The 26,345-nt window shown below is 56.7% G+C and overlaps 1 protein-coding gene across 2 annotated transcripts; it reads left to right on the top strand.

The window, feature by feature from the left end:
- Positions 1 to 89: 89 nt before the first annotated feature.
- On the top strand, positions 90 to 26,164 carry ADAR (adenosine deaminase RNA specific). 2 transcript variants are annotated; one of them, XM_075907526.2, is made up of 15 exons: positions 90 to 243; positions 10,809 to 12,367; positions 15,883 to 16,069; positions 16,641 to 16,798; positions 17,191 to 17,332; positions 17,469 to 17,662; positions 18,020 to 18,176; positions 19,122 to 19,293; positions 19,835 to 19,928; positions 21,223 to 21,351; positions 21,702 to 21,835; positions 22,150 to 22,332; positions 23,038 to 23,150; positions 23,486 to 23,613; positions 24,253 to 26,164. In XM_075907526.2, exons 2-15 carry the CDS (start codon positions 10,908 to 10,910, stop codon positions 24,491 to 24,493), a joined length of 3,492 nt encoding a protein of 1,163 aa, XP_075763641.1. In that variant the 5' UTR covers positions 90 to 243; positions 10,809 to 10,907; the 3' UTR covers positions 24,494 to 26,164. The 2 variants fall into 2 exon arrangements, with proteins under 2 accessions (XP_075763641.1, XP_075763642.1); XM_075907527.2 differs by lacking the exon at positions 90 to 243 and adding an exon at positions 7,271 to 8,824.
- The last annotated feature ends 181 nt before the right edge of the window (positions 26,165 to 26,345 follow it).

The raw sequence follows: 26,345 nt of genomic DNA, 5'->3' as shown, positions 1-26,345 counted from the left end.
GGGTGGGGCTGCCTGGGGAAGGGCGCAGAGCACCTGGCGCGTGGGGCTGTCACGTGCCTCGGCCCCGCCTGCTCCTCGCCCCGCCCCGTCGCGCTGCGTGACGCCATCAGCCCGCGCCAGGCACCGCGGCGCTGAGGAGAGCGGGGTCCGCGAGGGGGAGGGGAGGCGGGAGCAGGCGCGCGCCCGGCGGCAGGTGGCCTCTCGCCGCTCGGCTCCGAGTCCAGGCGCGGCAGCGGCGCTGCGGTGAGGAGCCGGCGCGGGGCGGGCGGGGACGCGGCCGGGAGTGGGGCGACGGCGGGGGGGGGAGCGAGGCGGGCGGGAAGCGCCTCGGGCGGCGCGTGCGTAGTGAGGCCGCGCAGCGGGGCGAGGGGGGGGAGGCGCATGCGCGGGGCGGCCAGCGAGGGGCCATAGCGAGGCGGGGGTGGGGGGGCGCGCGCGCGGGCTGCCCCGTGCCCTGGGGGGAGGGGCGCGAGCCTGCCGGCCTGAGCGTCGCGCGCTCGTCCCTGGGCCTCGGGCTACGGCGCGTGCGCGACTGCAGGGGGTTTGCACAGAGCGTGCAGCGACCCCCGTGTGCTGCGCCCCGCCCCGCCTCCCCGCCCAGGAATTCCACGGGCGGGCCACTGGGGCCACGTGCCCAACGGGATGAGGACGGGACAAAAGCAGAGCCCCGTGCAGCCCGCGGTGCCGGGTCACACCGCTTCCCGTGCAGCTGCGCGCCCTGACCAGTCTCGTCCATCCTAACCATGGGCTAGAACCTATGGAGTCCAGATCCTTTGCCCAGGGTCTGTCCCATTGCTCCCGACACCGCCACGGGGTGCTGGCCCGTCTGCCTTCATGCGCGTGTGAATTCTTACTGCCCTGCCAGCCTTTCCTTCGCTTCCCGCAGCTTTACAACAGAAATGTACACAAAGCATGTGCAAACTTTTTTTTTAGCTGCTTGCTTTTGACGTTCAGTATTTCCTGGCTACTGAAACTGCCTTTGGCTATTCCTTTTTTCTACTCTCAGCTGTGTTCCGCTCTTCGTGCTCACCATTGCTGCAGGCCTGCAAGGTTGTCAGATCTGGCATATTACTGGGAGTGTTGATGCTAAACTATGGAGTTAGATCTGACTGTTCTTGGACAGTGATGGGAATTTACTTTCACTTTGTTTATGTTTCTGTGTTTGCTAAAAGACAGTGTGTGGTGGGGGGGGGGGGACTCAGTTCTCCCTGGGGACTTTCTGGTACCATTAAAAGGTCTTCTGTCTCTGCTAGGAATAAGGAATCTTAAAATGGTATTATGAGATGTCAGAGTCAGATGCTTTCTACTTCAGAGTGTGACTGTCAAGTAACCTGTCACGCAGACCTTAATGTTCCACTGCCACACTGTTCTAAGTTTTAGAAGGCGAAGAGGCCTGTCTGCTTTTAGAAAGAGCAGCCCAGGTAGTCTGCCTATGGTAGGAAAGCAAAAGGACGGGTGCAGTGCATTGTTGTAGGACCCTTTTACGCAGAGTAAGAGATGATTTTCAGAGAAACCTCGAGGGAGGAAGAGACTATTTCTGGTGTCAAAAGTCCCAGTACCTTAAATGGACAAATGGAAAACTAGGTTTTTTTTTCTGTTGGGGTATACAAGGGAACTTAGCAGGCAAGGACATTGGTGGATCTTTTGCTTGGTTGGTGTAGAGAGGACAGCACAGAGTTTAAAGCCCTGGAGGAGAATTTGACTTATGAGATGGTAGCGGATTATGTGGTCCATCTTCCTGCAGGTACATAACTGTTTTGAGTTGTTCTGAGTTACTTTTGGTTTCATTAATGTGGCAGACTTAGGAATGCTAACAGGTATGGGGAACTCAAACAGGCTTTGAAGTGGATATTGGAACACCCATAACGCTCACTGACTTTGACTAATGATGTTGATACTCAGCATCTCTGGTTGTCATGGAGATCCAGGGCCTGATTTTCAGCATTACAAATATTGGGTAAATGTACTTACCCAATTTTACAAAATTTTGCTTCATGTTCGCTTCAAGTAGTGGATTCCTAGGTGAGCAGTAGCCACTTGGAAAGGTGCTGCTTATTGTATCTTATTGTTCAGATATTTATCCAAGTAATGGAAGCTTGTAGAAACCAATGCAATCGTTTTGTTCTGAAAAGACTGGGAGATATTGTCCTGGTTTCCAGCCAAATACTGTCTTCTTTCTGAAAGCTTCCACATCAAGTAGAAAGGGGACAACTCTCTTCAAGTGGATTTAGGAAACAAAGTACCTACATGTTCTTACCTATCTGAAGTTCAGATTTTGGTCTTTTTTTGTTTGAAAGTACAGAGTGAACAGATGGTGGCAGTATAGCACTGATTATATGGCATGTGCTGTTTAAAAGGACTAAAAGGTTTTTCTTATCTAGTTTTGTGGCCTCTTCATGTTTGTGAGGCATTGAGATACTGAGGAATTCTCCAACATTTTTAATGCTCTGGTAACTCACAATATCCTGGTCTGAAAGACAGTTCTTTGGTGACTCCATTAGTTTGTACATATCTGCTCCTAGTGAAATAATCGGATATTGACTCCTTTTGAATCTGAATATAGATTATGTTGATTGATGTCAAGATCATTAATTATTTCCAAGGCTAGAAAAGGTAGTGGTGGTCACTAATAGAAGTTGTATGTAGGATTATACACTTCACATAATTTTGTTACTCATGTAACTTGATCGTTCTTGGTTGACTAGATACGTAGAGCAAAACACATAGCTGATATGTGTGAAGGGCATGTTAAGCTGGTTGGGACAGTGACATCTGCCAGCACTTCCACATTGTGTCCCTCTGTCTTTTAGTCAGAGACTTGGCTGTTTCGCCCAGTGATCAACTGAAGGAATCATCTGATCAGTGAGGATGACTTTTTTTGGTCTTAACTAAAACAGGTATTTTCCAATAGGTATATAGCTGGAAGGGTCTGTGTAGCTGTTGTTAATAGAATTATGGTGGCTCTGGAATCTGGAAGTCATTTGTTTGTTGTTTACAATCAGAGGCACCCGTAATGTTTACCTGGGAGGAAAAATCCAGCACTCCCTCCAGCCTGCTGTAGCCAGCAGTAGCCTAGGGCAGCGGCTCCGGGCTGCAGCCAGCTGGCAGTGAAAGGAGCAGGCGGTAACAGCTTCTGAACCCAAGGTGGCCGGGCTGCAGGACAGGAGCTCTGTCAGGGCGAGAGCTGCTCCGCTCGTGCTTCCCACGTGGCTAGCTCCCGTCGCCTGCATTTTGCGTCATCACTCCTGGCTGGGTCTCCCCTTGCACAATAGAGGCAGCCGAGGCGGCAGCGGCGGGTAAGAAGGCTGCCGGGGAGGGGGAGTGCAGGGGGTCAAGTTCCCGTGGCCCCACTGCAACCCCAGGATCTGCGGGGAGAGCCGGGGCAGCACTGGGGAGTTGGAACCGCCTCCCTGGGTGCACCCCCCATTCTGCACCCCTCCGGGCACTGCAACCCCCCCATTCTACACTCCACCAGGCACCGCAGCTCCCCCTCTTTCTGCACCCCCGTGCAGTGCAAACCCCCGCCATAGCAATCCCCCACTGATTCTGCATCTCCTGCCCCCAGCACTGCAACCCCCCTCATTCTGCTCCCCACCAGGCACTGCAGCCCCCCCTTGTTCTGCACCCCCCAGTGAGCATAGTACCCTATCATTCTACATCTCCTCTCCCCAGCACTGCAGCCCCTCACATTCTGCACCCTACCTCGGGTATAGCAATCCCCCGGTCATTCTACATCTTCTCTTCCCCCCCCCCTCCCCAAGACCTCACTCATTCTCCCCCCTCAGCTCATTCTCTTCCCTTTGCTCATTCTCCCTCCCGCTCCACCCCCCCAGGCATTGCATCATCCTTCCCTGGGCATTCTCCTCTCCTACCCCCTGACATTTCACTTCTACCCCCGCTCTTTTCCCCCACCACCACCTGCGCATTGCACCCCTCCCCTTGCACCCCCTAGTGCAGGAGTGGGCAAAAAGGCCTCCGCAGGTCACATCCGGCCCACCAAGTGGGTTGATCCAGCCCGCAGATGCCCTGCCCCTCCCCTGCCCCCAGGCCAATCAGGGCCTAGGGAGTGCGCGAAGTCTTCTCCTCTGCCAGGGCAGGTGTGCACAGTGTCCCCTTGCTGGGTGGGGGCAGGGAGCGACAGACTTCCTGAGCCCACCCCCTTGCCCCCAGGCCCTGATTGACCAGGGGGCAGGGGAAGCGTGCAAAGTCTCTCAATGCCAGGGGTGCGGGCGTCTGGGGGGCAAAGACTTCACCCTGCACCCTCAGGCCAATGAGGGTCTGTGAGCAGGGGAGCACGGAAGTGTCATGGCCCTGCCCCTTCCACCTGAGACCCGCCCCTTCTGGGGTGGCCTGGGCCACTTCCAAAATTTCTGAAGTTATCCGTCTCTCTCCCCCCCCCCACCCCATCTAAAATTATTGCCCACCCCGCTCTAGCGGCTGGAGGGAACCCAGCGATGGGAAGAATTCTCACACATGCCCTGCCCCGCGCTGGGGCGCAGAAGAGGGCAGAGGCGCTTACTTTAGGCACAGCCGCATGGCATTATCGGGCAATCAAAGCTGGGAAAGTTTTGGGATGTCCCGCTCTGTCCTTATAGAATCCCCTAGGAGGACCTGCCGTGTGAGCACCCTGGTCCCCGAGCACCCCCTCCCCCAGCACCAATCACACCCGCTGAAGAAGTAACTCAGAGACAGGACCATGCAGGAGAGAGGCCCAGGACCCCAGGGTGGAGAGAATCAGGTGATGTGCATTGGCCGGGCCACCTGTCACAGAGGGGAGAGGCGGAAGTAGATGGGAAAGAGAGAGTGCCTCTCTGCGCACCCAGAGAGCTGCTCTCCACCGATAAGGAATGTACATGTATCCCTTGCAAGGCTTTGTGTTTTCACTTGACTCCTTAGCCCTAGAACCAGGAGCAGTTCAAAAGCAGCATGTCCTACAGTTGGTAGAGCAACAACTGTTTGACACTGCTATTAAAAAGCAGAACTTGCTGAGCAATATGGTTCAGATAGTTGAGCAGGATTAAAACAAGGCTGGGGGTTGATGTGACTGTCAAACACGTAGCATTACAGGCGTTACGATACAACAGCCGGGGCCACCGACCTTGCTTCAGAGCATAAACTGGGGTCAGGATGAAATTTCAACCCTTGTTTAACTGATCAGGTGTACTGAGAGCAGGGGTGGGCTGGTGTCACACGCGACACAGATGGTGTGACAGTTCCCTTGTGCCTGCCACCTCTCAGGAATTTGAGAGCAAATCATCTGCAAGTCTGTGTGCTCACCAGAAGGGGAAGGAGGACTACATTGGAGTAGGAAAACAAAACTTCTGCACCTGCCACATTTGCCAATGGGGCAGTGTTCCCAAAGGTTTTACCTTGTGCATCCCCTTGGCCCTCTGACGCCAGGACCACGGCTCTAGGTCAAGGCTTGTGTACAGGAGAAAGGGGGCCACAGCTGGGGGTGGGAGCAGGGCTGAGGCTGGCAGCTGGTGCGCAGGGCCAGCAGCTGTAGCTGGATTGCTGGGGGTGGGGTTGGAGCCAGGAGCAGAGCTGTGTGATATTCCCTCCCTGGCCCCTGTGAGGCTGGCCCACGCCCCAGCCGTGCTCCCTTCCAAACATGCTTCCACAGCTCCGTAAGAGATCTCTGCCGTAGAGTCTTCCCCCTAGCGTATCTAGGGGCCTGCGAGGAGATCAGAGTCTTGTGCTAGACACTGTGTATACGGGTATGAAGAGACAGAACCTGGACTCCATATGTGAAGCAAACGGAAGTTTATTACACAGCGCTGTTGGAGTGTCACATTGCTTGTCAGGGCCATGTGAACACTGCCAAACAATAGGTTACAACTGATTCTATAGGATGCTCAATGGGCAGATCAAAGTGATGGGGGAGGGGAAAGATCCTGGACCCCCTGGATAGATGCTAATAGTAAGGCAAGATAAGAACAATAATATAAAGTTACATAGTGTTTCCAGTAAAACATGTATTTGAACAACGCAGACCTCAATTATCAATCATCAGTTAAGTGGTGCTATGTCTGCCAGCTTCAAGAAGGTGTATCTGCAGGATGTGGTCCATCTGGGGATGAAAGCAGAGACATTAGGGCTGTGTCTAGACTGGCAAGTTTTTCCGCAAAATCATCTGCTTTTGCGGAAAAACTTGCCAGCTGTCTACACTGGCCGCTTGAATTTCCGGAAAAGCACTGACGATCTCATGTAAGATCATCAGTGCTTTTCCGGAAATACTATGCTGCTCCCGTTTGGGCAAAAGTCTTTCCAAAAGACTTTTGCGCAAAAGGGCCAGTGTAGACAGCACAGTGCTGTTTTCCGCAAAAAAGCCCCGATCGCGAAAATGGTGCGGAAAAGCATCCTGCTAATCTAGACGTGCTTTTCTGAAAAGGCTTTTAACGGAAAACTTTTCCGTTAAAAGCATTTTCGGAAAATCATGCCAGTGTAGACGTAGCCATGGAGTGCTTAACAATGGCACAGTTGTGCCTAACAGCATTGAATGTGTCGTGACCTGTCTCCTACCCTGGGCTGTGTGTGTGTGTGGGGGGGGGTAACTATCATGTACTGTGTTCATGTGTCAGTACCAGACTCCAAATTTACAATAGGGGTTCTTAACAGAATATCATAGTCTGCCTCCGAAATGTTCATCCTACAGGGTAGTAAGAGACAGTCCCTGCCTCAAGGATCTGTCTGTCCGAATAGACCAGACGTGTGGGGCGGGAGGAGGAGGCACAGACAGGAAAGGTGGCTGCCCAGAGTCACACAGTAGCTTGGTGGTTCTCTGCCCGCTGCATCCACTGCCTCCCCAAAGGAAGGGCTGGCAGGTTCCCAGGCTTGGGGCATTGCTGGCAATCCAGGCTAAGCCCGAGGGACAAGAATTGGCTTCATTGTGATTATGCAAGGGATGGATACGGCGCGTCTTTCCCAGCTGTGCCTGTGAAAACCCTCTTATAAATGATAGCTAATGAACAGGGATGTGGTCGACTAGTCAACTATCTGATAAGCAGATGCTTATCGGATAGTCAACAGGCTAATCGACTACTCACCCCCTCCCCTTGCTGTTCCTATCAGAAAGAGGTGGGAAGAGGGAGGGGGTGCTCCAAAGCGGCAGCGCTGCATGGAGCCTGGGATCCACAGGGAAGTCCCCAGCTGACCCTCAGGCTCCATGCTGCACTGCCACTTTGAAATGCTGCGGGGAGCACGGGGCCAGCAGGGGACTGCTTGAGTTCCCCTCTGGTCCTGTGCTCCACACGCTCTTTCTCCTTTGAAGTGCCCTTATTGAATAGTTGATGCAAATTGTGTCGACTAATCAATTAGCCTAATAATTGAAATTTTACATCCCTAGGAATGACTCCTCGCTACACTCCTGTTGGATAGGGGAGCCCTGTAGCCCGTCCAGACAGCTAAGGAAGCAAGCTCTGAGCCCTTGATTCTAAAACTTGCTTCGGTATAACTGATGTTGCTCAGGATGTGACTAATCCACGCCCCTGCCCATCATCCGCAGTCCCGCCCTGAGTACAGGTGTGGGCTGAGCGGTGTGGATGGGAGGGCTTCTCCTGCTGACATAGCTACCGCCTCTCTCAGAGGCAGGAGAAGTGTTGCCCGCGCACAGCTGTGCCACTGAGAGGGTTGATTTCCTCAAGGCCAGAGGGATTCAACAGCTGATGTCCCTGCTGGACTCTAGTCAGTTTCGCGCTCTGGTTCGGGAGCATAGGTGGGAGCATCCTCGGAACAGAGTGAGGAATGCTCTCAGGAATCGGATTTATAGCTTTAAATTCCTGCCAAACAAAATCTGCCTCCAAGAAACTTTTCCAGTCTCCTTTCTGCCTCACCCTTCCTCTCATCAATTTCTAACAAGAAGGAAGCTAAAACCAGCTATCTGGAGGGCCAGCAATACACCTAGGAATGAGACATTCCCAACTGCAAAGTCTGTGTAATAGGGTTGTAAAATCCCTTTTAACCGGTTAGCCGATTAAAGGTTGGGTGGGGGGCTGGAGCGGCCCCTTGCCGCAGGCAGGGGCTGCACTGGCCGGGCTGGAGGATCCTTTCCTGTGGTGGACCAGGGCACCCTGTCCGGCCCCCTGCCTGTGGCGGGTGGGGAGCTGCACAGTTTGGTAAAAATGTGTCAGGCGCTGTTTATAGAAGAGCCAGCAGCAGCTGGAGATGGGGAGAAGAGGGCAGATGCGTGGGCGCTGCGTGGAAGCAGTCCCTTTCTTGCCTGGGAGGGTTATGGAGCAGACTCGCCCTGGGCAGTAGGTGCTGCCCAACCCCTCAGTGAAAGAGGACACCAGGCAAACCAGAGAAGCGAGAGTTAGCTGGGAGAAAATGAAACTGAAACTTAACTTGGAGCCATTTTAAGCTGCCGGAGTGGATGATTAAATTGTTCGCTCCATGCTGGACAGAGGGGAAGGGGCGACTAGCCTGTTTCTGTTGTTTGTAAAATGTGCCAAGGTGCCGAGTTGCTCAGTATCTAGGAGCTGTTTGTGAGCTCTGCCTCCCTACCCTTTGGCTGGCACAGGGGAAAGCTGCTTCTGGCCTTTTGGTGTTTTCAGCTTTTCCTGCTAGCAGCTGAGTCTATGGCTAGAGAGGACAAGGCGGGGGAGGCAACATCTTTTGTGGGACCAGCTTTTGAGGAGGGAGCTGGGCTTTGAAGGTGCACAGATCTCTGCTGTGGTGCTGGGAAGGGCACTAAGCTTAAGTAATCAGCCCGTGTTCTAAAGGACCGTTCAGGGCGAAGTTGTGATAGTTTACAGTTTGGGAACAGGAGTTCTTTACCTTCTGCTCAGTTAAATGAATTCCACTTGCCAGCGCGGTCCACAGCAAGGTAAGAGCAGCATCTAACCCAGACTTCTTCCTCCAGGCATGTTGTGTGTACTAAGGATTTTTTTTACACTCGGCCAGTGGAACAGGCCTGTGTGTCCTGGTAACTAATAGGGCTGTAATGGCCATGTGCCAGAAAAGGGCAGCTTGTTGCTCTCGGGAAACAAGGAGATGTAGCACACCTAGCCACTGCGCTCAATATCCCGAGCACATCGCTTGGTATAAGTATGGCTTGAACCGGGGAAAAATGCAGTTGCAGCCCGTCTCTCCGTTTAGTGCCAGTGACATTTCAGATGGCCTGAGAACGTCTTTGGCCGTGTCTGTGCTAGGGATGTTAAAATGCATGTAATTGTTTAACTGTGGAACTGCTGACAATTTCAGCTGTTACACGCAGGGCTGGGGGGAGCTGGTGCGTGCGCTGCTCCCCCTTCCCCGGGTGCCTCTGAGGCGGGGGGGGGTGACCATGCCCATTAACCGATGAGCCCAGGCTTATCGACTAACCGTGTGAACGGTTACACGTTCACATCCCTGGTCTACACTAGCACTTATGCCGGTAAAACTTCTGTTGCTCAGGGGCATGAAAAAACACCTATGCATTTCTGCCCCCACCCCCTCGCGACATGAATTTTGCCTGCATCAGCACTTCTGTGGACAACCGCTTCTTGAGCTGGTTTTATTATGCCAGTGGGAGAGCTCTTGGTATCGATACTGACTTCTCACTGCCAGCTTGTAAAGACAGACATGGCTTTGATTCTGCACCATAAGCCTGACGTTACTGGCACGGCTAGTGTGCTAGTGTTTGGGGTCCTGGAGCGGCGGCTTTTTGCAAGCGCTCACTTGCCATGCCCTGCATTTTTCTCCCTACTGCTAAGATGATAGAATTATCAACCCACTTATATCCCCCCCACTTGGTCGCTTTCTGTGTCTGGGGGTCAAGAATCAGGTATATTCCTCCATAGGTGCCTTTAGAACAGGGATGGGCAATAAAAGCGGCGGCGGGTCACCAAGATGAGCCCCTGCTGCTATATTTACCTGCACCTCCGTGGGTACAGGCAGTCGCAGCTCCCATCGGCTGGGAATGCTGATCCGTGGGCAGCGAGACCTGTGATTTCCCCCTACCTGCGGAGGCACAGGTAAATATAGTGGTCGGAGGGGCCAATATTTGCCCACACCTGCCTTAGAAAGATCTGGAGCATAAATGTTCTGCTGGGGTTGTGGCTTCTGTCTCTGGGTTAGAGCATCCCAGTCCATAACAGTGGCTATCTTTTTCTTTAATTTTTAAAAATGAAGTGTGCCATTGGTTCCAGCCAGGCCAGAATTCACAGGTAATCGGGTGATGATGCTTCCTTTGTGACTGGTGTGAGCTTTATCGGAACTGCAGCCCTAAAAGGCTCTGCATCCTATTACCAATCCTCCGTGCTATCTGTTTCCCGTGTATGTTATCGCTTTATAGCATCATGAAATGAGAGAATTGGCTGCCTAGATCGCACTCCATCAAGGGAGGAAGAGAGGTTTTTGTCGACTGAGCTCCAAGTCAGCCATTTGTGGATTATTCCTCACTCCGCAGACTATCTGTGGGACTCTTGGCGAACCACTGGACCTCTCTGGGCCTTAGTTTTCCCATATGAGAAACAGGCGCATTGTGCTGAGATCCTTGGATGAAAGGGCAAAGTATAATCCTGATTGAACTATTCGCATGAAGCAGCCTGAAACACTAAGCAGCCAGTGAGGGCTCTGAGTTGTTTCTCATTGGTGGCTCGTTGGGCATTCCTTCCAGGTCAGTTTTGTGTTGGGGCAGGGGCGTGGGTGAGCACTTAGTCCGTTTTGTTCACCTGGTGTGCGTGAGTAGCACAGTGGCAGGGCTTGGAGGCTGTTGGAAGGCTTAGACAAGAAAGTGGTCGTACGTTGTCTCGGAGCGGAGAGGCTGGTCGTGCTTTAGGTCTGGGAGTATAACTGAGTTTTGAACCCTTGTTCTTTCCTTTTGGCAGGCCTCTGTGCAGCAAGTGTGCGAGTGGAAAGTGAACCACAGCTGCCTCTCTTCTGGTGTGCAAGAGCCCAGATTCACACTTGCACTCCAGCAGCACGCTATGAACAGAGGTTTTGGTCGAGGCAAAGGCTCTTATCAAACACCCCCAAAACCTAACTGCTTCAGTCCTAATCCAGCCTTTTTTAACAACCCTCTTGTCCCACAGGAAAGTAACCTCAACAGCTTCAGAAACCTGCAGGTACAGTTCCTATGGGGGCAAGTCCCTGAAGCTCCCCTGTGCCCATCTAGGGAACAAAGGACACCAGTTGAGCAACGCTTCAGAGGTCCGCAAGCTGCTGTACCAAGTCCTAGAGGGAGTGGGCACACCAGCTGGGGCACAGCTGGGAGATTTAGACCCCCGTATCACAGTCAGCAAGCGCGCAGCTTACCACTTTACCCCCCAGCTCAGTACAACAGAAAGTCCGAAAGGGAGTTGGACCATTTCACCCTGAGTTTCCAGAGACTGTCTGTTGCTGGGCCAGAGAGGGAGGAAGAAATTTTAACCCTTTTAGGGCAGCTCAGGCAGGGGGAGTCGTGTACTGTTCGAGACCTTGTCCGTAAACTTCAGACCCAAAAGAAAGAAGTCAATCGTTGTCTGTACAAACTTCTCCGGGAAGGCAAATTGCATAAAACAGGAGACACTCCCCCCTTGTGGCGGATTGCGGACAAAGCTGGCTCTGTAGGGACCCGGTGGGAAGGAAGTGCTACCACCGACGGGAACCGCTGCCCGGACACAGCCTCTGAGAGTCAGGAGGAAAGTTCCCCGGTTGACTCGGAAGACGGTATTGACTCTGCCATCATGGCTGAACTCAAGGAGAAAATCTCTAACTATTTATTCACTGTCAAAGACTCTACAGCAGCCAACCTTGCAAAAAACGTAGGTCTCTCGAAGGCCAGGGATGTTAATCCCACTCTCGGTGCCTTGGAAAAACTGGGAGAGGTCCACAAGGAGAACTCAAACCCCCCCAAATGGTCCCTCACGGACAAGAAACGGGAGCGGATGCAGATCAAGATAAAAGCCAACGAAGTAATGGAAATGGCCCCTCCAGAGCCAGAGCCTCCAGCCGCCTGTGTGAAGCTGGAACTGCAGGAGTCTGTGTTGCCTTTGCCAGAAATAAAGATGGAGGAAGAGGAAAACGTGAAGAATGGACAGCAGCCCTTGGAGCAGACAGACCAGCCTGACCCCAGTGGCCCCGACCCAGGCCTGCTCGCTAGGAAGTCTAGATACCGCTTCCTGAACTATGACAGCTCTGAAAACAGAAACTGGGCCACGGACGACATTCCCGATGACTTGAATGCCATCAGTCAGCCTGTGGACGAGCTGCGATGCATCATGGAGTCCCCCTCCTCGCCCAGCTACGCTGCCCAGTTTGACACGGCTTTCCAGTGTACGCCCTTGGAGAAGCTGATGGCTTGTCAGGAAAAGAACCCTGTCAGCGGCCTCATCGAGTACAGCCAGTACACGTACCAGCGCTGCGAGTTTGCCCTCCTGGAGCAGAGCGGACCCTCGCATGAACCAAGGTGAGAAGGAGACCGTGGCCTTTCTTAGTCTGTTCTGCTTAAAGAGATGTACGTGTAGCACCTGAGCTAAATGAGTATTTCATTGCTCTCACAGAGGCTCGGGGGGATAATCTCACGACTGGAATGTTGGCACAGAGGGGCCTAGCTTGCTCAGAAAGCAGGGCAGGGAGAAGAGGGAAGAGAGGGTTGTATTCTACAAAGTGTACAGACGTGGTCTCCTCACCTCAAAAAAGATATTTTGGCCTTGGGAAGGGTTCAGAAAAGGGCAACTAAAATGATGAGGGGTTTGGAACGGGTCCCATATGAAGAGAGGCTAAAGCGACTGGGACTTTTCAGTTTAGAAAAGAGGAGACAGAGGGGGGATAGGATAGAGGTCTATAAAATCACGAATGGTGTGGAGAGGGTGAATAAAGAAAAGTTATTTATTAGTTCCCATAATAGAAGAACTAGAGGACACTAAATGAAATTAATGGGTAGCAGGTTTAAAACTAATAAAAGAAAGTTCTTCTTCACATAGCGCATAGTCAACCTGTGGAACTCCTTGCCTGAGGAGGCTGTGAAGGCTAGAACTATAACAGAGTTTACAGAGAAGCTAGATAATTTCATAGAGGTTATGTCCATAAAAGGCTATTAGCCAGGGGATAGAAATGGTGTCCCTGGCCTCTGTTTGTCAGAGGCTGGAGATGGATGGCACAAGACAAATCACTTGATCATTGTCTTTGGTCCACCCCCTCGGGGCACCTGGCACTGGCCACTGTCAGCAGACAGGCTACTGGGCTAGATGGACCTTTGGTCTGACCCAGTACAGCCATTCTTATGGATATGTGCTCTTCGTCTGAGGTCCAGAAGCAGGTGGGAGGCAGATCAATTGAGAGCCTCAAGTTAAAGCTTAAAAGGGTTAAAAAATGGGGGTGGTGTCTTATTCAGGTCTGCTAGAGACCTCCCGATCAGGAGAGGAAGGTGCATGAGGGGTCGTGGGAGACCTGGACTGCGCAGACATCTGCTGGGAGCATAAGACGGCAAACCACAACAGTTCCACTAAGTTCCTAGAGACAACATTTTGTTCCAGAAAACGAGGACGTAACCAGAGGAGCGCCCGGCCATTTTAGACTGGACGCTGACAGACAGGGAGAATGGTTAGGAATCCGAAGGCGAAAGACAGTTGGGGGGGGGGGGGGTGAAAGTGATCATGAGATGACAGATTTTGCGAGTCTAAGGAAAGGAAGGGAGAGCTGCAGAATACAAACAGTGAGCTTCAGAAAACTTTTAACAGACTCAGCAAACTGGTGAGCAAGGTTCCAGGGAAAGAAAATCTAAGGGGAAATGGAATTCAGGAGTGCAGGCAGCTCCTCGGGGAGCTGTTAAAGGCACCACCGCAAACTATTGCAATGCCACGGACAGACGGGAAGAATAGTAAGAGACGTGGCTCCAGCAGGAGTTCTCATTGACCTGGGGATCAAAAGGGAATCCAGTGAAGAGTGGAAACGTGGTCACGCTGCTAAGAAGGGAGACAAAAGAATAGCGGGAGGGTGGAGGGAGAAAGTCCGAAAGGCTGAGGAGGGCAAGTGAGGTATGTGGGTGTCTTGTCTATTTTTTTTGCTGCTCTTCAGTCCATGAGGTTTGGTTTTGTTTGGGTGGTTTTTGCTTCTCACTTGTGTGTTGTCCCCGACTGATTTTTCTGTCCTCGACCCCGAAAAGGTTCCCCGCCCCGGTCTCTGTGGAGTCCTGTGTCCAGGTTTGAATAGGATGAGAAATCCGGTTTAATCAGTTAAACGCTTAAATGGGGACAGGCAGGAGCTGGTTGGGCTGGGGCGCCCCTGCCCACAGTATGATGGGGGGGGTTGCTGCTGCAGTCCCCACCAGTTAACCGTAACCAGAAAGCATCACGCAGCAAGGGTGATGCTGACCGATTAACCTTCACACCCCTAGTTTTGAACCCCACAATTTAAGAAAGATGCGGACAAACTGGAGACAGTCTAGAGGGGGCTGGATCGATGGCTTCACAAGGTTCCTTCCAGCCCTAGATTTCTATGATTCTGTGCAGCCTCAATTTAATCCCGGTCCAATCGCATTATCCTAGTTTTTCCGAGCCAGCGTGCCAATATTTGCCGTGCTTCCTCCAGGGGAATCCAGGCCAATCGCCTGTAAGGTTTTCTGTGTCCCTCACCCAAAGGACTCAAGGTCCCATAACGCAAATAGGAAAGACAGTTTTACCAAAGCGACCAGGCTTGTTCCTCAGAAGCCCTTCAGCCCCAGTGAGTTGGCCAGAAAAGGAACACACCATGCTCCCCTTCCTGGCACTTCACACTGCTGAATTGTCAGCTGGCAAGGAAACTGAAAGGAGCCACGTCTGTTGCAGTTCCCATTGACTCTAGAGCTGCCTCCAGAGGACTGGAATAAGAGTGAAAGGAGGGGAAGTCGTAAAGGCCGGGGGCCATAGAGCACAGGAATCTGGAGAGAGAAAGTTTGCCCTGAGAACAGAGGGACAGAAGCTGATGTCTCCCTCCAGGAGAGGGAGAAATGTCCTGTAGGCTTCCTAAGTGGTCTTGTGCCAGTCTGTTTACTTATTCCAAAGCCATTTGTACTGCTGGGATTTAACCTTGGGGAGCCCACTTAGCAGCTCTGCTGGTTGTTGCTAGCTGCTGTTGCCTCGCTGGCATAGCGGGTGAGAGCAGCCTTCCTCGGTGCGAGCAGAGGCAAAGCTTGCAGAGTCACAGAGGGGGTTTTGGGGGCCTTTCATGGTTAGTCTGTTGAGGGTACTTTGAGCACTGACACGACCATGGAAAGCCCTGTTCATGCCACACTGGACTGTGTCAGAAGGCCCAGGAGATAGGAAAATTGGCCTGCATTCCAGAGACACAACCCAGTCTTTCTCTGACAGGAGATAGCCCAACGGCCTGTCCCTGGCTGCAGTTCAGCCTGCTCTTTCCAGGGAAGCGCTGGCTGCCAGAAGGAACTTAGCTGGTGCAGGCCGATCTGTCAAAGAGAAAGTCCTGGCAAAGATGCTGTGCAGAGTTAGCTCGCGGCTCTCAAGTGCCCTCTATGCAGGCAAGGCACATGCAGCCTGAGGGTCCAGCTGACCCCAAGGCAGAGATGTGACCGGTCAGGCTGCTGCCAGGGCGGCTTTCAGCGTTTCTTCCCCTGTGCAGGAGACAGGCCTGGGTTTGCATGCGGGGCAGGGAGAGCAGCCAGCGAGTTAACGATCAGTGTGCTCTCCGATGCCCCTGGAACAAGGGACTCACTTCAGCGTGGGGCGAGCCTCGTCGGGCTCTGCCGTCACGCCCACCGGGGAAGGTGGGCTCAGCTGTAAACGAAGCCTGGGAAGGCTCACGAAAGTCAGGCGGCCTCTTGAGGTCAGCCGGCCCTTCTGCAGCCGTGGCTTGTGCGCTGTCGCGCTGCGAGGGCCAGAGACTCCTCCCCACGCGAGTGCCAAGCCAGGGGTTCTGTGCGGGAGGGAGGGGCTGGAGTCTGGAGTGGCCAGTCACATGTTCGTCCTTGTCTCTCCCTATGCAAAGATTTAAGTTCCAGGCGGTGATCGACGGGCGCCGGTTCCCACCAGCCGAGGCAGGCAGCAAAAAACTGGCCAAGCAGGAAGCGGCTGCCAACGCCATGAAAATCCTGCTGCACGAAGCTGAGACGGAAGGGGAGGATGGCATTGAAGGGGAGGAGCTGTGTCTTCCCGACAGCTCAGAAGCAGACTTGGTGAGTCCTATGCCGTCAGGGCTGGGCAGCCTCCGTGCCCCCGTGTCTGTTCTCTCAGCTCTGTGGCTGCTGCACGTTGCCATTCGCAGACGCTGTGCGAAGCGGGCGGTGTTTGGGACTGGCGGGCCCAGCACGAGGAGTCGGGGGAGGGCGATGTTTACTAGAGATTGTCCTTTGCCCAAAAGAAATTGATTCCAAATGGACGGGGGGGGGGGCTGCTATTTCAATATTAGGTAGCAGCTCCCTCCCGTGCCTTTCCCTCTCTGGAATGGGCACACTTGGGCGCTATTTGGGTGTTGCCCAGATCGGCCTGACTGCTGCAGGAAGGACCCCCGTGCTCTGTAGCAAAAGAGGCTTTGGTGAGAGGTGCGGGGGCAGACCCCCAGCGCCAAGCCGACGGGCTCCTGATGCGTTTGGGGCTCGGTCGCCTGGCCAGGCTGGCTTCACTGTAGTTGGTTTCTCTGCGTCGGCAGAAAGGTGCAGCCCCCAGGCCGGTGCCTGGCTGACTCAGTCTGTCAGTGGGAACTTGGCTGAGGTCTGGGCTTTGGTCTCTCCCCCTTTTCTGCTGCAGCCTGGACTCCCAGAACCAGAGCCGCCGTCTGCAGCGGCCCAGCTAAACTTGTCTTCGGGGAAGAATCCTATCAGCATCTTAATGGAATATGGACAGAAATCAGGGAGCACGTGTGAATTCCAGCTGCTGTCTCAGGCGGGACCCCCCCACGACCCTAAGTATGGCTCGTCCTGTTAATTGTGGGGAGGCGGGGAGGTAGGGATTCTTCCCTTTATTTTCTCTGCAGTCAGAGGAACCGCCCCGGTTGTCCCCCTGGGTTATCTGAGGGCTCCCCTAGCTCCAGGACATCGGTCCTGGCTCCCTCGGGGCTCTGTGTGCCCCAGAAGGCTGTCAAGGTACGCGTTCCCCTAGCAGGCCGGGCCAAGAGCTCGGGCCAGGCCCCAGTACCATGCGTGGCAGAGCCACCCCCATCATCCTGATAGCCTTAAACTGCTGCTACTCGGAGATGTTCCTTGTGCATCTTTAGCCCAGCGTGGCCAGGGAGTGGGTGCAAAGCAGAGATCCAAGCTTCTAGGCGTAACATTTGTCTCCTGCTGTGACATCCTGCCAGGTTCAAATACTGTGTGAAGGTGGGGGAGAAGACTTTCCCCGCGGTGGTAGCCAACAGCAAGAAGGGAGCGAAGCAGATGGCCGCTGAGGTTGCAGTGAAGATCCTCCGTGGGGAAGCTGGGGGGCAGTCCTTCCCAGAACAGGTAGAGATACCCCTTACTCCTCCTCCTCGGGATTTTTCCCTGGCAGGCCAGTCGGCAGCAGCCCAGGCTGCCTGAGCACAGTCGCCATGCAGTCCCTCAATATTTAACTGGCTGACCTGGTCTAACTCTTCTCTAGCCCTCCATGGAGGTCCCGAGCGAGCCGTTCCTGGAGCCAGAAGAGTCGAAGGCCGAAAAAGCGAAGGGTATCGGGGAGCTGATCAAATACCTCAATGCCAATCCCGTCAGTGGCCTGCTGGAATATGCCCGGTCCAATGGGTTTGCAGCAGAGTTCAAAATGATCAACCAGACGGGACCCCCTCACGACCCAAAGTAAGTGGCCGGGACAAAACGGGCACGCTGTGTGCTGTGCTGGAGCTGGCGCCGACCTCTGTCTGGCACGGCTGTCGGAGCGGCATCCAGCCTCCTCCCTAGAGTAGGCATGTATAGTTGAATGGGTTAACCAGTTCCATGTGCTATTTACCTAGTTAGCCGATTAAAGGAGGGGTGGGCTGGAGCGCCCCTGTCCACGGCGTGCCCTGCGGGGTGGGGCGGCCCCGACCCACAGCAGGCAGGGAGCTGCCCCAGCCCCTGCCGGTTAATTAGTTACCCTTTCACATCCCTAGTACGAGTAAAACCCACGTAGCTTTTAGCCAGCGCTCCGCCAGTGACCTGCTGCTGCTTCTGTAGGTTTGTCTACCAGGCCAAGGTCGGAGGGCGTTGGTTCCCGGCCGTGACGGCCCACAGCAAAAAGCAGGGCAAGCAGGAAGCAGCCGATGCAGCGCTCAGAGTCCTGATTGGGGAAACGGAGAAGGCCGTGCGCACCGAAGGCGTGAGCATCACTGAGGTAACGTGTCCTCCTCCCCCCCCCCCGGCGGAGCGAGGCCGTCGTTCCTCCTGCTGTTTGGTCGAGGGGGGCGCTGTGCCGAGCGCTGACCGGGGAAGGGAGTGCCAGGTTCTCTTTGTGGCTGGCGCGCTCATCCTTTCCTGGCATGTGCTGGAGCACTCCGGTAGGGCACACTCGCTCTTCCACTGCCGGCCCCGAGCGCGGAACCGTGAGCAGCGGAAGCAGGGCCGGGGAGTGAGTGTAAGAGCACTCGGTGAGTCTCATTCTTACGCCGTCTGGTGGCACCTTCCGATGCGACGCGGCAGTTCCAAGACCGCCCACCGGACGTGAGCAAAGCTCACTCTGCCAGAATTGTCGTCCCAGTGGGTGCCCTGCTGAGTCCTGCTTCATGTCTGCGGCCTCCTAAGATGCCTGCTCCCTGCTGCAGGGCAGCTCCTGGTGGGGGGCAGAGCACTGCCAGAGAAGGCAGCCCCGGCGCCTCCCCTCAAGCACCTGGAGGAAGAATTCCTTAGGCACTAGGGTCAGAGAGGTCCTGCAGGCTAAGTCCCAGGGCAGAATTGTTCCTTGCTGCTCTGTTTTGCACAGTCTCCGTGACGGGGGCTGGGTTCACTCCTTCCTGGGGGTAGAGGGGCTGTTCCTCAGCCCAGTGCATCTCGCCGTCGGGAAGCAAGGCTGCCTGCTGGTGCTGGGCACGGCACTGCATTGGGGGCCTGGGGAGAGCGGAGTTGTCCACGCCGGGGTAATTCTGCGTCTCCGGTCCAAACCTGCCTCAGTCTTTGGTGCTGGTGCAGCCCCAGGCAACTCGCCTGCTCTTCCCTTGGCACTCGTGTGCTCTGGACTCCCCCCTCTGTCTTCCCGATGGGCTTCCTGCTTGTCTGTGTGCCGACGCACACGAGCGAGCTGCCTGCGCTCTCGTAGCGACGCCGGTCCCGTCTCCCCTTTCAGCTCCCTGTGAGCGGCAGCACCCTGCACGATCAGATAGCGATGCTGAGCCACCAGCGCTTCAACGCCCTCACGGCCCGCATCCAGCACAGCCTGCTGGGGCGCAAGATCCTGGCTGCCATCATCATGCGGCGAGGAGAAGAGGGCCTGGGCGCTGTGGTCAGCATTGGCACAGGTAAGAGCAGCTATGTCCGGCACGGGCTGCCTGGCTAGACACGCAGCGTACAAGAAGTAGGCACTGGCCATTCCTGGGGGCTCCTTCGGGGCGCGTGGGACATGGTCCCTGAGCATCCTCCTTCAGGGTTAAAGAAAGTTGCCCGGGTTCACATGGTGTCCCCAGCAATCTGGTTCCAAAGGGAGGAAACAAAGTGAACACGCCTCGAGCTGCATCGCTCTGTCTTTGCTTGCCCTGCCTCATGCTGGTCTGTGCATCAGAGCGCGGATTTCCCCACCTGGGGTCAAACAGCACGAGGGCCGAACCCCCTTTCCGGAGGGGGCTGGCCCTGCTTTGCTTCTCAGGATGGGCAGACGAGACCTCCAGGTTTGAAGCATCCCTGGCGTAAAGCTGAGTTGATCTAGAGAGGCCGGCAGGGAGTAGAATTGTCCTGTGGGCATCTGACAGGCATGGCCGGGCCGTACCAGGGGGTGATACGTGGCTAGCTAGAACGCTGCTTTTCGGCAGAGTCCAGGGGCTGACTCCCTCCCCTGCCCTCTAGGCAATCGCTGCGTGAAGGGAGAGGAGCTGAGCCTGAAGGGAGAGACAGTGAACGACTGCCACGCAGAAATCATTTCCCGGCGAGGCTTCGTGAGGTGAGGGGGGGCTTTGTTCTCCGCTGGGCGGGAGTCTCGGGAGACAGGCACCCAAGGAGACGCCTGGCTGCCCGTGTTGTCCGGCGCGTGTGCCCCGCAGGCAGACCCCTCCCGGGAACGCAGCCGGCGTCTGCTTCAGCAGAGAACTCGGGTGCAGAGGCGCTGCGGATGCCGCCGCCTGCTGTGGGCGTGGCTGGCTGCAAAGCACCACAGTGCTGTTTGTGACAGGGATGGCTTCTGCCCACATCAGGGCCCTGCTCAGCCCCTGGGTTGGCAGCTCCATCCCTAGCATGGCTCCGATTGCAGTCGGGCAGGGCGAAGAGACCCACGCAGAAGCGGCGCCCCTCTCCGTGCTGTGCACGGCTCCCCCCAGCACAGCGCTGAGTCTGACCCAGGCCAGTCTGCTGGGCAACGCTTTCCCAGTTGCTCTGCTCCCTCGTGCATTTAGCACTGCACCGTTGTAATAGCGCCGGGGGAATCCGGCCTGGTCCCAGTCCTGCCCAGCCGCTCCAAACAGCCGTCCCGCCTGCCACTGCCCTTAACGTGTGCTCCAGCCAGGGCAAGGGAGCAGGTCCCCAGCCGCTCAGTGAGCTAGCACAACCGTGTGCTTGTGAGCTGCACTTTTCGTAGTGACTGGTCCTTCCCTGTAAGCTGGGGGCTGTGGCTGGCAGGCCCTCCTGCCACCTCTGGGGGCGAGCAGGGAAAAGACCTTGCCGACCGTACGGAGCTGGGCCGGTCTCAGCCCCGGCACTGCTGTAAGCACCTCTGGGAAGCTGCAGTTTTCCACCGGTCCTTGACGGTGTGTAAGAGGCCTTGGGGGTTGCGCTGCACTGGGACAGTGGTGGCTACAAGCCAGCCAGTCACTGTAAATTGGCCCTGGGGCTGTGTGAAAGGTATCGATCGCACTCAGCCCTCTGGGGCTCTTCCCGTAAGTGACCTGCGTGCTGAGGAGAGGGGCTCGGTGGGCGTCTTCGCGGCGGCCCCACAGGCGGGTGTGTGCGCGCAGCAGTTGGGTGGCTCCCCACACTCCCACGAGAGTCCCTCTCCGCTCACGGGGGGATGTTGAGCTCAGAGCGTCGGTGATTGTGGGTATCCACTCTCCAGCTCCAAAATGTTCTCCGCAGTCCCCTCCCCTAAGCGTCCCGCCCTCGTGCACTCACCTGCCAGCCGCCTGGCGTGTTTCACCAGCGCTTTCCCCCCGCCAGCACAGACGGCGCTTGGGGATGGGTGTGGGGGCTGGCTGGCTCTGGTCTCTGGAACGAGCCGTCTTCTGAGCCACCGGGTTTGTGTCCAGGTTCCTCTACAGCGAGCTGATGAAGTACGATCCCGCCGATCCCTCCTCCACAGAACAGAGCATATTTGAGCCGGCAGGAGACAACAGTCTCAAAATCAAAGACAACGTCACCTTTCACCTCTACGTCAGGTCTGCATGGCGCATGGGGCGGCTCACCTCTGCCGGGGCTGCCCGCTCCTCCCCGCCCGCTGCCCTCTGGCCCCGGGTGGGCACGAGCCCCCGGCTGTCCCGGGACCTTCCCATGCTCCGGCAGTTTGTGCCCTAGCTAGTCCTCTGCAGCGTCCCAAGGGCGTCCCATCTGAACTGCATTCACCCTCCCCCTGCTCGGATGGGCAGGTGTGATGCGCAGGTGCCCTGGGCATACCCCTGTGCCGGCGTCCCTCCCGGCGTCCTGCAGAGCTAGCCGAGGGGACTGCTCTAGGCCTGCGCTGTGATTCCGGGCCCTAGGTAACTCGCGGGGGCTGTTGGCTTGTTTCTAGCACGGCGCCCTGCGGAGATGGGGCCCTCTTTGACAAATCGTGCAGCGACCAGGCGAGCACGGCGGGGGAGAGCCAGCACCAGCCTCTCTTTGAGAACCCCAAGCAGGGCAAACTGCGCACCAAGGTGGAGAACGGTGAGTCGTGCAGCCGCGCCAAGAGCCCTCGCGGGAGCTCACAGCACTGAGCCTGCCTCCTGCCACGCTGAGGGCCAGCTGCCGAACGTGGGCCTGGCCGGCGCTCTTCCACATGGTATCGCTGTCTGGAGAATCGGAGCCGTGGGGCTGCAGGCCGGGAGTTTCTCCCCAGCTCTGCGGCAAAGGACGGGCACGTTTGCTGCCCGTGTTGAGGGTGCTGCACGCAGAGCCGCAGGAGGCGGGCACGGGGAGGGGGCTGTAGCTGTGGGGCCTGGCTGGTTCTTTGCAAACGCGCTTCCCTCTCCCTCCCGCAGGCGAAGGCACCATTCCTGTGGAGTCCAGCGACATCGTGCCGACGTGGGACGGGATCCAGCACGGGGAGAGGCTCCGAACCATGTCCTGCAGTGACAAAATCCTGCGCTGGAACGTGCTTGGCCTGCAGGGGGCGCTGCTGTCCCATTTCATTCAGCCAGTGTACCTCAGCTCTGTGACGCTGGGTAGGACCCCTTCGGGCTGTCCGGTATTTTGCGGGTGCTGACCGGGTTCCGTGGGGGAGCTGGGGCCGGCGCAGGGAGGCAAGACGGCCAGCAGCCACCAGCAGCCTGTTAGGGCAAAAGAGCCTCAAAAGTGTTTCTTAAAGGGGCCATGCTGGTTTTTAATTTTTTAAACATTTTTTGCTTAACAATTCTCGGGGTCCTTATTTTTTTTCCCCCTCAACAACTTTGGTCTCCCCCTTTTTTTCTCAACAGAATTTTTCCCCCCTTTTTGGGGTGGGGGGGAAGGGGTGTTTGGTATTTTTGGTTAAACCATCTGGCAATCCTAGACACCCTGCCCTGCCGGCAGTGCCGGAGAACTCCCTCCTTACCGCAGGCATGGGAAAGAAACGGGGGGGGGGGGGAGCAGGCTCAATAGCGATCCCCGCAGAGTGGCACTGTCAGGAGGCACATGGGACCTGATGGATTTGAACTGGGGGTAAAGGGGGAGTTTTCTCCTGGCTCTTGCTTTGGGGGTGGCGGGTGAGGATAAGGGGGAGACCAAAGCTTCCTGTCAATCTGCAAAACTGGTCCCTTCCCGTGTTAATGCCAAGGAAGGGTCTTGCTGTCCTGAGCCTTTCCGGCTCTGGCTGTCGGAGCAGAGCCGTGCAGCGTCTGCCCGAACCGTCCAGCTTCTCCGGTTGCTAACGCTGGCGTGTCTCTTCCCAGGTTATCTGTTCAGCCAGGGTCACTTGACACGTGCCATCTGCTGCCGCATGTCGCGGGACGGGAGCATGTTCGAAGGCAGTCTCCCGGCTCCGTATCGCATTAAACACCCCGAGGTACTGTGAGCGTGGCAGCTTTCTGTCCTCCTCTCCGCACAAGGGCCAGTAGGCAGGCTCTCTGGGTTCCATGCGGGTCGGGCTTGACCAGAGCCCGGGGAGCTGTCTCTCTGCGGGGCCGGCAATCATGTACCTCTGGTGTCGCTGAGATTCAGAAACCTCAGATGCTTTGTGGGTGAGGGCAGGTGGGGGCCCTGCACACACAGTTGTGGGGACTGCAGCTGGCAGGTTGCTAGTGTGCCCTGTCCCCCAGATGAGAGGGCCTGGCCAGTGCTGAGAACCACACACCCCCTCAGTCTGTCTAGCAACCCTTCTGTCTCCCTCTGGCCACCTAGGTGGGGAGAGTCAGCGTGTACGACTCGGCCAGGCAGACGGGCAAGACCAAGGAGTCCAGCGTGAACTGGTGCCTTGCCGACGAAGCCGAGGTGGAAGTCCTGGATGGCACAAAAGGCAAAGTAGACGGGTGAGCAAAGAGGCTGGCTGCAGGGGTGCTTGGGAAGGGGCCATTCTCTGGGCTGCCCCTGCTGGGTGGGAGGACCCGGGGGACGAGCCCCTGGGCCAGTGGTTCTCTGTCACTGGGGACGCGGCTGCGTCGCTCCCACGTACGGAGTGGTCCTGCCAGTGGGATTGTGGAGTCCTGTTCCCAGCCAGGAGCCAGAGAACTCGGAAGGGAGGGCGCGCGAGGCGTGGAATGCGGTGCCACCGTGTCTCCAGGGGGCTGGTAGCTCGTGGCCCAGGCAGCGTAGGCGCCGCGGGGTTGCCTGCCCGCTGGCTGTGGCCCCTTTGTGCTGACCACCCCTAGAGCAGAAGATACCCCCGCCCCAGAGACGGCCTGTCCTCGTCTGGCTGGAAAACTGGCCTCTAAGGTTCTGCCCTAGCCTGGCACCCGTCCGTGTGATCTCTGGGGCCGTGAGCCTCCTGCCCATGCGGCAGGGCCTTGCAGGGCCACTTGCTCACTGGTCCCCACGAGTTGTGTAGAGCCCTGCTCCTGCCATGGGCCTGTCTGAGCACGGGGCTCTGCCCACGTAGAGCCGCTTGCAGGGCCTCATCCTCCATTCCTCTGTCCCCTGGGTCTCATTGTCTGTGCTCTTGGCCTCCCCAGACCAAAGCTAGAGGTGTCCCGCGTGGCCAAGAGGAGCATGTTCGCCCTGTTCCAGCACCTCTGTGCCAAGACTGGGCGCACAGACATGCAGCGCCTGGCGCTCTACTCGGAGGCCAAGGCGGCAGCCACGGCCTACCAGGGAGCCAAGCAACACTTCTTCCGGGCACTGGAGGAGATGAGCTACGGGAGCTGGATCTGCAAACCCCAGGAGGAGGAGAACTTCTCTCTCTTCGATGTCTAACCAGCTTCCCTCCCCGTGTGCGTGCGTGTTCCTTTTGTTTTCTCTTTGTTTTGTAAGCGGAGCCAGGAATGCAGAATGGGGCTGTGGATTTCCCTGGGCCTCTCCTCCTGTTGGGGGACTGTGCGGGGAGGGACCCCTGCGTCCATGTGACATTCTTTGTACGGGAGCGCGCACTCGGCACAGGGCTGGCGGGCACGTGTGCGAGAGAACCCGCAATGTCCATGCAAGCGACACCCCAGGAGAGCTCCCCCCTCCCCGGTCCCTCGGTCACAGCAGTCGGGAGGAACTCCGCTTTTCACGTGGCAGAGTCTGTCTCCACAGGGTCCTCCTAAATAGGTCACGTGCGCTTCCCTGCCCACTTCCCTGATTGCAGCTCCCTGGGCTGCCCTGCTGGGTGCCACGCAGCCGTCTGCAATGGCTTGGCGTCGGTGATGGCCTCTTGCGCTGCTATTGAATTCTGGGACGTGCCCCTAGGAGCTAGCGGGGCCTTGCGGGGCTCCGGGCGAGTGGCAGGTTGCATGTACTGCCGGAGCGAGAGCTCCACGGTTACCAGTGGCCCTTCTGGGTGCCACGTGGCAGCCTCGTCTGACGTGCCCTGCTGCTGGGGAGGGTTGCCGAGATGGGCCGTTGTAAATCCTGCCAGCTGGGGTGAGTGGCACCTGAGGGGTGCCCCAGGCGTGGCGCGGGAGGGTCGCACCGCTTTCAGATGCGGCGCGTTTCCTCCGTCCCCCAGAGGGCCCTCGGACCGGTGGCCTGACGAGCCCATGGCTGGCCCGGCGGCAGCACAGCCCCTTTTACTGGAGCGGGATGTTTGGTTTTAAAGAGCGCCGTGGAAGGGTCCCGGATTTTTATCTTGGCTCAGTCGCCTTCACTTTTATGTTCTGCCTGGAGCCTCCCTGTCTGCAGACTCAGACCCGCGGCACCTGTCCCGCAGCCTCGGGCCCAGCCGGCTCCTGTGCGGGGGAGCTGCCTTGGTGGGAGATGAGAGCTAAGGCAAGGCCTGTCGGTGTTGGGAGTGGTGCCTGTGCTCCACCTGCCCTCTGCAGGGATGGGCAGCCTGGGGGAGCAGGGCCATGGGGCTGTCTGCTGCTGCTGGGGAGGGAGGGAGCTAGCAGGGCCAGCCCTGGCCTCCCAGCTACTGGGCCTGGTCCTCCCAGCCATGCTAGGCCTAGAGTGGTAAGATCCACTTGCTGCAGCAGTCGGTTCCCTTTGGCCTGGCTGCTACGGGGCTTTGTCAAAGCTGGCCTGGTCAGCCCGGCTCTGGGGGCCGTGCCGGGTCCTGGGGCGTCCGTTGCTGGGTCTGACTGCAGGGAGACCCAGCCCTGTTCTTACTCCATATACTGGCGTCGCCGTGTGCTGTGTCCGTGTCTCCCCCGTTTTCTTTGTGATCAGTTGCACTGTCGGAGGGCGGGGCAATCCCTGGCGTGCATCAATTGGGGACGCTCCGCAACCTGGCTCTGCCCCGGCCCCCTTTCCTCTGTGTGACGTTAGTTCTCCCGCCCCGCCCCGCCGGCTCCGCAGAGCTGAATGGAAACCAATGGACATTTCCTCAGGAGAGGCTGCAAGCTTCCTTTTTATTTTAATTTTTGTAAGTCTGCTTTTAACGCCCCTAGAGATCAATGATTTGAAGTCCGAACATTCCGCATCAAAATAAACCTCCGTCTTGTTAGACTGCTTGGTGCAGGGGGCGGCTTTTGTTCCTGGGGCGGGAGGGGGGCCCACGCGGGTGCCGCAGGGCAGCTGGTCTGCAGCTGGGGCTGCCCGGAAGGGGCAGGATGGAGTTATTTGACTTTCAGCCAGGCGCAGGACGATGGGCTGGCCCACGGCCCGCACTGATTCAGCGCCAGCCGGG

This window comes from Pelodiscus sinensis, chromosome 22 (assembly GCF_052426305.1).
Source record: "Pelodiscus sinensis isolate ZL-2025 chromosome 22, ASM5242630v1, whole genome shotgun sequence".
NCBI lineage: Eukaryota > Metazoa > Chordata > Testudines > Trionychidae > Pelodiscus > Pelodiscus sinensis.
The sequence above is the reverse complement of the archived record's forward strand: the minus strand, read 5'-3'. Positions and strand labels throughout refer to the sequence as shown.